Source organism: Callorhinchus milii, unplaced genomic scaffold (genome assembly GCF_018977255.1).
Source record: "Callorhinchus milii isolate IMCB2004 unplaced genomic scaffold, IMCB_Cmil_1.0 Scaffold4, whole genome shotgun sequence".
NCBI lineage: Eukaryota > Metazoa > Chordata > Chondrichthyes > Chimaeriformes > Callorhinchidae > Callorhinchus > Callorhinchus milii.
The window spans coordinates 49561202-49574486 of NW_024704745.1; the positions used below are offsets into that span (position 1 = coordinate 49561202).

Genomic DNA, 13285 nt, shown 5'->3' on the forward strand with positions numbered 1-13285 from the left:
GATAGGGAGCCAGTGGAGTCGGGCGAGAGTGAGGGAGATGAGATCACAGAGTTTGGTGCGGGAGAGAACATGGGCACAGAGTTCTGGATTATCTGCAGCCTGTGGAGGGAGGAGTTGGGAAGGCCGACAAGCAGGGAGTTTGCATAGTCGAGCCTGGAAGTGATGAAGGCTTAACAAGAGTTTCAGCGGCCTGAGGGGTGAGGTAGTGGCGAAGTTGGGGGATGTTACGGAGGTGAGGGAAGGCATACGGCTTGAATGTGGAGGAGAAAAGACAGTTGAGGGTCGAACAAGACACCTCGGTTCCTGACTGGCGGTGAGTTGAAGTGTGCAACCATGGAGGCTGATGCTGCCAGAGCCTGAGGTGCTGAGGCGCTGGTGTGAGCCAATCAGGAGGGCCTCAGTCTTGTTCACATTCAACTGTAGGAAATTTGCCCTCATCCAGGACTTGATGTCCGACAGACAGTCTGTCAGGACAGCAGTGGTCCTGGAGGTGAGGGTGGAAGCAGAAAGTCGAGGGGATCCGCTCGGTTGCCTCTGCCCTTCCGACCACTACCCTTCCCCCCCCCCCCCCTTCTCACCCACACACCCCAGCCCCCACCCATCGCTCCTTCCACACCTTCAAACCTGTCTTCCCCCTCCTCTCTCATCACTACCATAACCCACATGAAACCGACCACCTGCTCCCTTGACCCCGTCGCTACCCCTCTCCTTGCCTCTCTACTCACAGACATAATAAATGCCCTGTCCACTGGCACTGTTCCCAGCCCTCTAAAAATGGCCAACGCTCCATGGGTTTAAAAAAACCCTCCATGGACCATCCCTGTTCTCAAACTACTGCCCCATTTCATCAACTTTCCTTTCCAAGGTCCTGGAATGAGTCATTGCTTCCTAGCGTTGCTCCTTCCTCTCCTGCCACTCCCTTCATGAACCCCTCCAATCATGCTTCCGTGCTGCCACAGCACCGAAACAGCTTTGATCAAAGTGACAAATGGCATTTTGTCCATCTGCGACCAGAATTCCCTCTGCCTCCTTGTACTCCTTGACCTCTCTGCTGCCTTTGATACCGTTGACCACTATCCTCCTTCACCGCCTCTCCTCTCACCTCAAGCTTCATGGTTCTGTCCTTGAATGGTGCAGATCTTACCACTCACACTGTCTCCACTTCAACTCCACAAGCAGCTTCTCCTCTAGCCCCCGCACAGTCTTGTGGAGTTCCTCAGGGCTCTGTCCTTGATCCCCTCCTCTTCAATATCTATATCTAGAAGACGTGAAAAGCGCTATATCAAATGCAAGGATAATAATAATATATACTCCATCTTGGTGACATCATCCGAGGACATGGGGTCAATTTCCACATGTTTGCGGATGACGCCCAACTCTTATCTCTCTGCCTCCACCCTTGACTCCATGACCACTGCTGTCCTGATAGAATGTCTGTCAGACATCAAGTCCTGGATGAGAGATAACTTTCTACAGTTGAACGTCAACAATACCGAGGCCCTCCTGATCGGCTCCCGTCAGCGCCTCCACACCTCAAGCACTGACAGCATCACCATCCAAGGTTGCAACCTCCACCTTACTAAGCCAGTCCGGAATCTTGGCATCTTGCTCTGCCTTCCCCCATCTCCGCAACATTGCCCGGCTCTGCTACTGTCTCACATCGCAGGCCGCCAAGATCCTCATACACGCATAATAACATCCAGGCTCGACTACGCAAACTCCCTGCTTGTCAGCCTCACCGACTCTTTCTTCCATAGGCTGCAGATCATCCAGAATTCTGCAGCCCGTGTGCTGTCCTGCACCAGGCTCCTTGACCTTATCACTCCCATCAACGCTCGACTCCACTGGCTTCCCATCATACAGTTCAAGATCCTAGTCCTCACCTTCAAAGCCCCCCATGGCCTTGCTCCCCCCTACCTCTGCGACTTTCTAATCTCTTACCAACCTGCCCGCTCGCTCCACTCAGTGGGCTCCGGCCTGCTTCAACAACAACAACTTGCACATATAAAGCACCCTCCACGACGGGTAGCGTCTCAGAACACTTAACAATGGTGGAGTCCAAGGCTGAGCCAGAGGGAGAGGGAAGGTGACCGTAGGCACGGTCGGAAAAGAAGATCTTCAGGTGCAATCTGAACATGGGGAAAGAGGGGGCGAGGTGAAGGGGTTGAGGGAGGGAGTTCCACAAAGTTTCGGGGTGTAGTGGCTGAAGGCACGGCCGCCAATGGTGGAGTGGAGGATTTGGTGGACGAGGTGGAGTCCGGACACAGTAGAGCGAAGGCAGCAGGTACTACTGTGGGAAGAGAGGAGGTTGCAGAGATAGGGACATGCCAAGGAATGGAGGGATTTACACACACTTCACGTCCCCGTCTCGCCCACCCTACCGTTGACGGGCGGGCCTTTTTGCCACTCTGCCTCCACTCTCTGGAACTCCATCCGGCCGTCACTTCGCCTCATCCTCTCCCTTGCTTACTTCAAGACCAGTCTCAAGACCCTCCTCTTCGATCGTGCCTTTCGTCACCCTCTTTTCTCCACCCTTCCTGATCCCAACCTCCAGTCCTAAGCACTGATTGTCCAGCGTCTTGGGACGTCCTCCAGACATGAAAGTCGCTATACAAATATAATTTTGTAGTTGAACCTGCCACAGAGTTTTTTTTCTGTATTCTTTGCTTTACAATAATGGAATATCACAGCCACGAATGGAGAATTAGGGATTTGACCCAGTAACCTAAAAATTTTTAGTACAATAATGAGCTGCATCAATACAATTGTAAATCTATTGCTGCTACAAATTTTAAGTTTTTTTTGAAAATGTTGTTTTGGTAGTGTGCAACAGAACATTGTATCTGTAACCGATCAATATAATGTAGAGCAGTTGGTATTTTACAATATCTAAATTGAAATGTGACTCTAAGATATGCTAAAGCTTCTGTGCATATCACTGCCAATCCGTATACATATTACTGTGCAGTAAATAGAAAATAATTAACTAAACGAAAGGTTGCCATTAATCTGGCTGCAGCGATGACATTTTTTTTGTTGAGTGCTGTTAAAATCACTGAAATGAGAAATGCGAATCATATTGTAACTATTTAGAAATAAACTACTGACAAAATGAGCAGTTTTTCTATGAGTAAGTGAACAAATGCAATCAGAAAAACAAATCACAATTTATAGCGCCCTCCACGCAGGGTGGCATCTCAGAGCGCTGATGGCGGATCCTGACTCCAAGCTGGGTGGGGAGGAGGGTGGGAGGTGGTCGTAACCATGGTTGAAGAGGAAGGTTTTCAGGCAGGACTTGAAAAAGGGGAGAGACGGAGGGGGAGCGTTTCAGAGTTTCAGGGCATTGTAGCTGAAAGCGTAACCTCCAATGGTTGTGTGGGGGGTGCGAGGGACGATCAGGATGCGGGTGCCAGTGGAGTGGAGGCGCCGGGTGGTGGATTGGGAAGTGAGGAGATAGGGAAGTGCCAGGGACTGAAGGGATTTGAACATGTGTGAGGATCTTGAAGTCGATCCGTATGGTGATGGTGAGTTCTGAATGAGCTGGATCTTTTGAATAGTGGAGTTGGGGAGACCGGCGAGGAGTGTATTTGAGTAATCCAAGCGGGAGGGGACAAACGCATGCACAGGGGTTTGGGCTGCATTTGGGGTAAGATACGGTCGGAGGTGGGCATTGTGATGGAGATGGAAGAAAGCGGTCCTGGGCAGGGACTGGAGGTGAGGGAAGAAGGACAGCTGGGGGTCAAACTGGATGCTTAGATTGTGCACTGGTTCGGTGAGTCTAAGGGAGAGCCCAGGGAGGTTGAGGAGTTTAGATCCACAGGAGCGAAGACATTGACGGGAGCCAAGGAGCATGGCTTCTGACTTGTCCACATTCAGCTGTAGGAAGTTTACGCTCATCCAGGCCTTGATGTCTGCCAGACAAGCTGATAGAACATCGGCGGACCTGGAGTTGGTACTGGAGGAGGCAAGGTAGATATGTGTGTCATCCGCATACATGTGGAAGTTTACCCCGTGTCTGCATCCCAGATGGAGCATATAGATAACTAAAAGAAGAGGGCCAAGGATGGAGGCCTGGGGTACCCTGCAGGTGACCTGGTGGTGGTGGGAGAAGAAACCATTTGCCCAGATGAAATGGAGGTGGTTGGTTAAGTAGGACTCGAATCATGCGAGAGCAGTCCCACTAAGGTAGATGAGGGAGGAGAGGTGGTGGAGAAGAATGGTGTGGTTGACTGTCGAATGCCGCAGAGAGATCCAGGAGGATGAGGTCACAGAAAGAGAGAATATAATTTGTGACTTTGACAAGCGTTGTCTCTGTGCTTATGGGCAGGGCGAAAACCAGACTGCAAGGGCTCGTGGAGAGGTGTGACCGAATTTGATCTGCAACAATGCATTTCAGGACTTTGGCAAGGAAGGCTAAGTTGGAAATGACACAGTAGTGTGAGAGATTAGAGGGATCTTGGGTGGGTTTTTTGAGGAGAGGTGTGATAACAAATGGGAGGAGAATGAGTTTATCTCGTTTCACCAGGTCTGTTTTTATCTAACATACAGCAACAAGGGGATATTTAACCTCATTGGCCTGCAAGACTGTTGATAAAGGGTTTTGCTTTTGGTGTGAAACACTTGATTGTTTTGTTTGGGTGCATTAACGTCTTTTTTTAAAAAAACTTCTTCTTTCAATGGCCCTCAGTGTTGGGTGGGGGGGGGAGAACTTTCTGTATCTAATATTTTTGTCTATAATAATTTCATAATTAATATAGTACTTAGAACATGTTAAAGTGCTTCAATGGGATTTTATTGTAAAGTGTAGTGACTATGCATTTTGTAAGAAAACAGCATTGTCCCACAGGCAACCATGATGTGAATGTCCAATTTTTTTCTGGGATATTGTTGGTCAGGACACTGGGAGAAATACCCTTCTCTTTTTGAATAGTGTTATGATATCTTTAATGTGCACCTGAAGAGGCGGATGGGACTTTGGTGTAATGTCCCATCTGAATGATGACTCCTCCAACAAAGCAATAGTCAATTCACTTTACAGTGAAATAGGATTGGGGCAGATGTATATTAATTTCCCCAGCTGAAAAGTATTTAGCGTGTGTTTCGGTCTCTCTCGCTCTGTCATGTGCTTACTCTCACCTAAAAGATTTTCTCTGCAATAACAGATTCTCAAATCTAATGTGAAATGAAGTCACATTTTTTTCCCCACATAATTGTGCAAAGTACTCCATTGCATTTGTATGCAGTCAAACTCACTTTGGAATTGCTTTGAATTGATTTTCATGTGTGTTTCAAGTATAGTTTGTTGGCACATTAACTGTCAAGCTCTGCTCCCCCACAACAGTAAAAGTGGTAATCCTTGGGGAATGCAAACTCAACTAATGAGTTGTACTGAGGGTGCCTGTCCAGTCCCTGAAGTAGGTGAATTGCTACAAGGACTGGATTTTTGTGTGATGCTATATCGTTAACAGGAATAGATAGTCCACTAATGAATTAAAAAGAAACTTTATAATGCTGAGGTTTTCTTTGGAGCTACGACAACAACTTGCATTTATATAATTCATGCCGGGTAGGGTCCTGGAGCACTTAACAGTGACTGAGTCCGACCTCGAGCCAGGGGGAGATCATAAGCACAATCAAAAAGGAAGGTCTTTAGGCGTGATTTAAAAGGGGAGACAGGGGGCAAGGTGGAGGTGTTAGGGGGAGAGTACCAGAGCTTCGTAGTGTAGTGACTGAAAGAACGGCCGCGACGGTGGAGGGGGCGAGGGATGACAGGAGGCCGGAGCTGGATGAGCGGAGACAGCTGGATGGTGAAGTGGGGGGTGAGCAAGTCGGAAAAGTAGAGAAGTACGAGGGCATGAAGGGATTTGAAAATGAGAGAGAGGATCTTGAAGTCGATCCGTTCGGAAATTGTGAGTCAGTGCAGCCTGGCAAGGACTGGTGTGATGGAGGTCCGGAGTTTTGTATGGGTTAGTATCCAGGCAGTGGAGTTCTGAATTAATTGTATTTTATATTTGGTGGAACTGGGGAGGCCAGCGAGGAGGACACTTAAAAAGTCCAGCCGGGACGTGATGAGTGTTTTGGCTACTGTGCGTGTGAGGCACAGGCGGGCAATGTGGCGGAGGTGAAAAAAAGCAGACCTGGTCAAGGAACGTATGTGGGGTAGAAAGGAAAGCTGTGGATTGAACCTGATGCCTAGATTGCACATGGGTTCAGTGAGTCTGAGGGAGAGCCCAGGGTAGTTGAGGAATTCGGACCCGCAGAAAAGAAAATGTCGATGGGAGCCAAGGAGCATGGCTTCCACTTGCTGACATTCAGCTGCAGGAAATTTGCATTCATCCAAGCTTTGATGTCCGTCAGACAAGCTGACAGGGCATCAGCGGAGTGGGAGACACAGCTGGAGAAGTAGATTGGGTGTCATCCAGAAGTTAACCCCATGTCTGCGGATGACATCGCCGAGAGGGAAAATGCTGAAAAGAAGGGGACCAAGGATGGAGCCTTGAGGGTACCCCACAGGTGACTGGGTGGGGGCGGGAGGAGAACCTGTTTCCCCGAAATAAAATATTGGTGGATGGTCAAGTAGGACTCAAACCATGCGAGTGCAGTCCCACTAAGATGAATGAGGGAGCAGAGGTGATGGAGGAGGATGGCGTGATCGACTGTGTCGAACACGGCAGAGAGGTCGAGGAGGCAGAGGGAGCCCTGGTCACGGAGAGAGAGGATGTCATTTGTTACTTTGACGAGCACTGTCTGTGCTGCGGGCAGGGTGAAAACCAAACTCGAGGGGTTTGTAGGGAATGGAGGGAAAGGTGTGAGTACAGTTGATTGGCAATCACGCGTTCCAAAACTTTGGCCCGGAAGGGCAGGGTTGAGATTGGTCTGATGACCGGTTTTGAGGGGGAGTGGAACAGAACCTGAGGAGAGGAACTGGCTGATAGTGGGTAGACGAGGGGGAGTTGCGTGACCAGAAGCTGGGTGGGGAGGGTTCGAGGCAGTAGGTGGTGGGCTTCATTTTGGTAATGGTGGGGGAAAGGGAGGCAAGAGAGATGCAGGCAAATGAAAGTAGTGTGTGTGCTGTGGTAGAAGGAGAGGGTGGTGAAGGAGGCATGGTTGGGCTGCTAGGCGACATGGAGGGGAGGAGGAGGAGGCAACCTCGCGGATGTTGTCAATTTTGGTGATTTTAAAAAAAAGTGCAGGATCTCTTCGCACTTGGCGTCTGAGGTGAGGATCGGGGGTTTGAGAGGGGGTATGGAGGAGGGGAGTGGGTTCTGGAGAAAAGGATTTTGGTGTTGTGTTTGGCCTCGAGGATGAGTTTAGAATAAAAAGCGGTTTGGGCTTGGGAAAGGGAGTGATAGTAATAATAATAATTCTTGCATTTGATATAGTGCTTTTCACGTCTTCTCGATGTCTCAGAGCGCTTTACAGAATAGACTGTAAAGTGAATTGACTGTATATTTGTGGGCGAAACGCGGAAGCCAATTGATGGTAGGTGTGAAGATGCTTGAGCCACAGTTGACAGTGAACCATGAGGCTAGTTTTGTGCTATCTGTGCTCGAGCGACCGGGTTTGGGATTTGAGTGAGCGGAGGTCACTGTTGTACCAGGGGGAGCAGGTAGGCTTTGAGACAAACCTGGTTTTCAGGGGAACAAGGGAATTTAGAAAAATTATAAACTTTTAGGTATGGTTAGATTTCTTGTTTTGAAATTCATATGGGCAAACTACCCATTTTTATAAGTTTGTAATTATGGTTCTATAAAAGAAAAAAGAAGTCTGTCAAATCATCTGTGGCTGGATGATTTAGGGAAGCGACAATGTGGAGAAATAGGAAAGTGCTTGCTCATCATTTGTCAGCATAATTGCATGAGATCAGCACTTTGCTGCTTTAATGCAGATCTTAACTGACAGCATGGCCCAATCCTATGCTGCACAAACTACAACTTCAACATACTGCATTTAATACCAGATTAGTGCTGTAAATATCATGTCAAATTAAATAATTTATTTTCTTCCTTCCCTTTAGATTCTAAAACATTGTATGATATAGTTGTGGAGTTTGTGAAAGTGAAATGACCTTTAAATAAAATGATATTTAGCAGCTGCTAGTTGCTTGAAATCTGCATTAATCTTAATCAGTTGTCCGTAAGATAAAACATGGACATGATAAATGTGAATAGACTTACTTGGCTTTTGGACCACATATGTGTCAGCTTAGCTTAGTTGTAGCACTTTCGTTTCTTGTGTCAGAAGGTTGTGGATTCAAATCTCATGTCGGGAGTTAAATTCACATAGATTAAGATGACACTCCAATGCAGTGTTGGGGGCTGTTGCATTGTCGGATATTCTGTCCTTCGGATGAGACGTTAAACCAAGGTATGGTCTGTCTGTTCAGGTGGACGTTAAAGATTCCATGGCACTACTCGAAAAGAGAAGGGACTTTCTCCTGGTGTCCTGGCCAACAATCCCCCAAATAAAATTGATAATTCATTTCATGGCGTTTTGTGGGACACTGCAGTGTTCAATTGTGCTGTGACTTTTGCTTATAAATACATGATCACTCCATTTCGTAAAAAGAGACTGGTGCTTTACCAATTTTTCAATGGATTAAAAACCGTGCCAGGAATGAAGTCTCGACTTTGTTGGCCATTTAATTTTGAAAGTGGGAAATTTAAATTTATTTTCTAAATTTTGGTTTAAGCTTCATGTAAATGGATCTTCAGAAATGAAGCAATGAGAGCACCTCTGCAGCATTATGATCTAATGCATTTGTATTTCTGTATTTCTAGGTATGAGACAGAATGTCTGTAGGAGAAAAGAGTGACGACACCTTGGTTTATTCCTATGAATCGTCTGTGCACAGTACCAGTATTCTACTGAGCCTCAATGATCAAAGAAAGCAAGACTTACTCTGTGATGTGACTCTGGTTGTAGAAGACAAGGCCTTCCGTGCTCATCGTTCTGTGCTTGCAGCCTGCAGCGATTACTTTCTGTCAACAGTGGACTGGAAAAAAGATTCTGACCTGGTTATTAAACTTCCTAAAGAGGTAAGGTGAAGAGCAAATGGGATTCCTGTGCAAGCGAGAGACCTGAGTTCAATTCCAGGCAGAGGGCGAAACCTTGGGCAAGTTTCCTTACTCCACACGCCTAATAATAATCATTCCAAAACCAAAAACAATAATAAAATTGGTCATTTTCAATCTACGACTGTTTGTGGGACATTGCTGTGCGCAATTGGCTGCCGCGTTCGCCCACAAATATACAGTCAATTCACTTTACAGTGTGTTCTGTGAAGCGCTTTGGGACGTCCTCCCGATGTGAAAAGCGCTATATCAAATGCAAGGATTATTATTATTATTATTATTATTAATTTGTAGGATAGACTTTGTGCATCTTTCCATCAGTCCTCATTTCTGTTATTTAGCAACACTCTTTTCATTGTAAGGACAATGATGATGAATATTTATCAACTAATTACAAAGATGTGTTTCATTCAGTTAATAGAAGATTTTTTTTCTTTAAATAATAGATCCAATTTCAAGAAATGTAGAGAAATAAGGCTAGAGGTTGTGGGGAAATCTCTGTTTTACACAGGAGTATACAAGACCAACAAAGTCAGTTGTGGTCAGCTGGTCCAAAGTTTTAAAGAAAACTCATTACATATTACTGTATCTCTGATATCCCTCAATAGATTTATTTGCCAGATATCCTTTTGATTCCCTTTTGAATTTGCTGACAACAACTTGCAATTATATAGTGCCCTTCACGCAGGGTAGCGTCTTGGGGCGCTTAGCGGTGCTAACATAATCTATTAAGCACAAGAAATCTATTGTATCGCCTTCCTGCATAGTCCATTCCACCAATTTAAAAACTCACTGTGTGAAGTAGTTGAATCTGAACTGCCTTTTCACCTTCCCTTTTCTGAGCTTGATTTCACATGCCCTTATTTTATAGTTTGTGACCACGTTAAGCATATTATTTCGGTTTAGTTTATCTACAATCTGATATCCTGAAAACTTCAATAACATCTCTCTCCCCAGCTTCTGTTGGCTCTCTTTGTAACTTAACTTTTTAATTCCAAATATCACTTTACAATAAATTTTGTGAAGTGCATTGAGAAAGCCTCCAGACGTAAAAGGTACTAGATCAAATGCAACAATTGTTTATCAGTTACGGTGCTAAACAGTCCCTTTGTAAACTGTTGAGTAAAACTATACTTAGTACTCCAGATGAACTGAACCTGTACAAATTCATTGCATTTAAAAAATTGCTTGTTCATCAAGTTCGAAACAAATTACATTTATATTACGGCCTTCCCGTGGGTTAGCTTCTCAGAGAGCTTGACAGTGGCAGAGTCTGACCCTGAGTCGGGGGATGGGGGAGGTGGCTGTAAGCATGATAAAAAAAGGTCTTTTGGTGGTATCTGAAAGTCGGGAGGGAGGAAGTTAGGAAAGCTATTGCTCAGTGTGAAGCTGAACCCTACACATCAGGGAATTCACAGATTCAAGTCACCATCTGTGCTGAGCCAGTAGTAAAGATGGTAGAATTGACTTCAGCATCCTTCATGCAAGGAAGGAAAATGTCCGGGAGTGTTCTTTTTCTTGATTGCTATCCAGTGATACCTACTGGATAATGTCAGGTGGTGACTTATTGTGAGGACTGGATTGAGCATTTTGTTCAATGGTTTCTGTTTAAAATCACACAGAAAGGATGCCAATTTGGATAAGTTACTGAGGGAGTCTAATACAGTGCCTTCAGGTGGGAGGTTGGGAGGAGGGGAGAAGAAAGCAAAACAAAAAAATGTTTTAGGTTGCAACTAGAAGCACTTCTGGAAAGTGAAGGAATTAGTGTGATAAGAGATGAATGGCACTGAGATCCAATGCAAAAGGCATAGTCTTGCGGAGCCAGTCACTTTTTTCTCTCTAAATATTCTTTTGTTTCTATCATCCCGAAGAGAACTGAGTGGTTAGGTGGTGCGAGGTGAGGAGAATCAAGTAAGGAATGTCAAATGCATCTCAATGTAGTTTTGTAATTCTTACCAATAATATGTGCCAACTCTCTAAATATGGAAGATGCTATCAGTGGATGGATGCGGAGGATGCTATTGTTTATAGAACATTGGGTAGTCCAAATTGAGCATATCTCAAGTACAGCAGTCAAGTACATTAGTGGCTGGTTGATTTGTATGCTTGTCTGTTGCAAACTGTGATTGGCGAATTGAGAGACACAGCAGTTTGGAGAAAGCAATATTGTAGTGGTTTTGCTGGGAAATGGGAGCAGATGATTGAAGCTTGCAGGTTTACTGGAAGTAGTTCTGAACGTGAGGGGTTGAGGTCAAACGGTTGTACAGCATGTTGAGGAAGTGGATTTCTGTGGGAAATAGTTGCATTTATGTTGCCTGATATGTGGTGTAACTGATAAACCATTGGTGCATATGTGTGCACATGCCCATTTCTGCTGCTGTGCAGCTAAATTACAGATTACCAGACTGTAGCGATGTCTTTGCCATTTACTATGCCACAAAAGACGCGCGCCGTAGAGTGGTAGCAGAGAACCAGCCTTTCCTCATCGAAGCAATGACCTACAGAATTAGCCATCACAGTACGAGCGACGGCAGTTCAGCCTATCGGTCAGTGGATGAGGTCAGTTACTGGGACAGACAGGATTACCCTATCTCCAGGCTCAGACACGACAAGGTAAACAAGGGCTGGTGGGACTAGTAGCAGGAAAAAGCCTGGAGGAAGCAGTCTAGAAAATGTGTCCTGAAGGCCTTTGAGGAGGTTGAGCCCATCTTGAAGTTTAAACTGAAGAACATGTTCACTAATGTGTATGAACCTCACCTGAAGATGCAGCAGGAGTCTCTGAGCAGACACCTGAAGATGTACGGAGAGCGTTACCTCTTCGATAAATAAGAGTGGGGTTCACTTTCCTTCCCTTTGATTGGTGTTCGTTGCTTTTTTTTAATGAAACCCACAGAGGCCTTTTGTGAAAGGGAAATCCTTTCTGTTCTCCCCTTGTCCTTCCTGTTCGCTGCAGTGTCCCTGGGTATATAACTGGCATCCCTCCTAGTTCTATCCTTGCGTTTGTGCATTATTACCACACGCCGTTGTTTTTCTCCCCCCCCTCCCTTTGATCCCAGCCATGGACTCTTGTTCCCTCCCCTTTCCCTCCCTCCCTCTCTCTCCCTACCCTTTCCTCTCTTTCCCTACCCTGCAGAATCCTGTAGCTCAGTGGTTAAAGCGCTCACCTGGCAAGCGAGAGACCTGGGTTCGATTCCCAGCAGGCCGAAACGTTGGGCAAGTTTCCTTACTCCACATGCCTTTGTTTTCCGAGCAGTAAGTAGGAACCCGGTTATTATCGATTGGAGGATTGCTTTTCCAGGGGTAATAATTCCTTCAAAAATCGAGGACTGTTTGTGGGACATTGCTGTGCGCAATTGGCTGCCACATTTCGCCCACAAAATATACAGTCAATTCACTATATATATACTGGGAAGCACTTTGAGATGTCTCGAAGATGTGATAAGGCGCTATATCAAATGCAAGGATTATTATTGAAAATAACTTGTCGTTACAGCAATGTTTAATTTACAAGAGGTGACAGTCATGTTAATTTTACCATCCACTCTTTCCTTTTTTTCTGCTCAATAAGCAGATTGCTTGATCGAGCATATATACTGCACAGCATTCAAAGCCTGAAACTTTGTATTTTGTAAAAAAAATGCTACATTTTCATTGCTTGAGCACTTCTCTTTTGCATCAATTAACCGACACAAGACATATTTCTGTTCTGCTATGTTGAAGCATTAAAATAACTTCAGAATAAATAGTTATCTGAGGTTTCATAACCACTAGTGTTTTTGCTAGTGTTTCGTATCCTGAGTTCCAAGCTAATTCACTAGATGATAATATTGGATATGACTTTTTTTAAAGTAATTTGAAGGGTGCTCCTACCCATATGGAGCCCTGAGATACATACTAAATGTGTGTGTCATGCTCCTGAATCACTGATTTGGCAAAATGCCAGAAACTCGGGCTATTTTTCCAAACAAATGTAATCCTATTAAATTTACCTCTACAGGCACAAAACTTCAGTGTAGTATCATTAGTGCTCAGCAATTGAAGCAATTATAATTATGTACATTTTTTCAGAGAGTTAAAGGAATATACTAAAGATGATGTTACATTTTAAATAAAAAAAATCTATATGCTCCTTCTGAACAATCTAATACTACTACTGCATGTGCCTACGGATAATCCCTGCATTTAACAGCAATTACCTGTGAAACACTTTT

The 13285-nt window shown here is 45.2% G+C and overlaps 1 protein-coding gene across 1 annotated transcript in view; it reads left to right on the forward strand.

Moving 5' to 3' along the window:
* LOC103183647 (transcription regulator protein BACH1) overlaps positions 1 to 13285 on the forward strand; it is a 42922-nt gene that overhangs the window by 11281 nt on the left and 18356 nt on the right. The window contains exon 2 of the mRNA XM_042334247.1: positions 8781 to 9038. Within this exon, the coding sequence (XP_042190181.1) occupies positions 8793 to 9038 (246 nt within the window). The 5' untranslated portion in view covers positions 8781 to 8792. The remainder of the gene's footprint in view (positions 1 to 8780; positions 9039 to 13285) is intronic.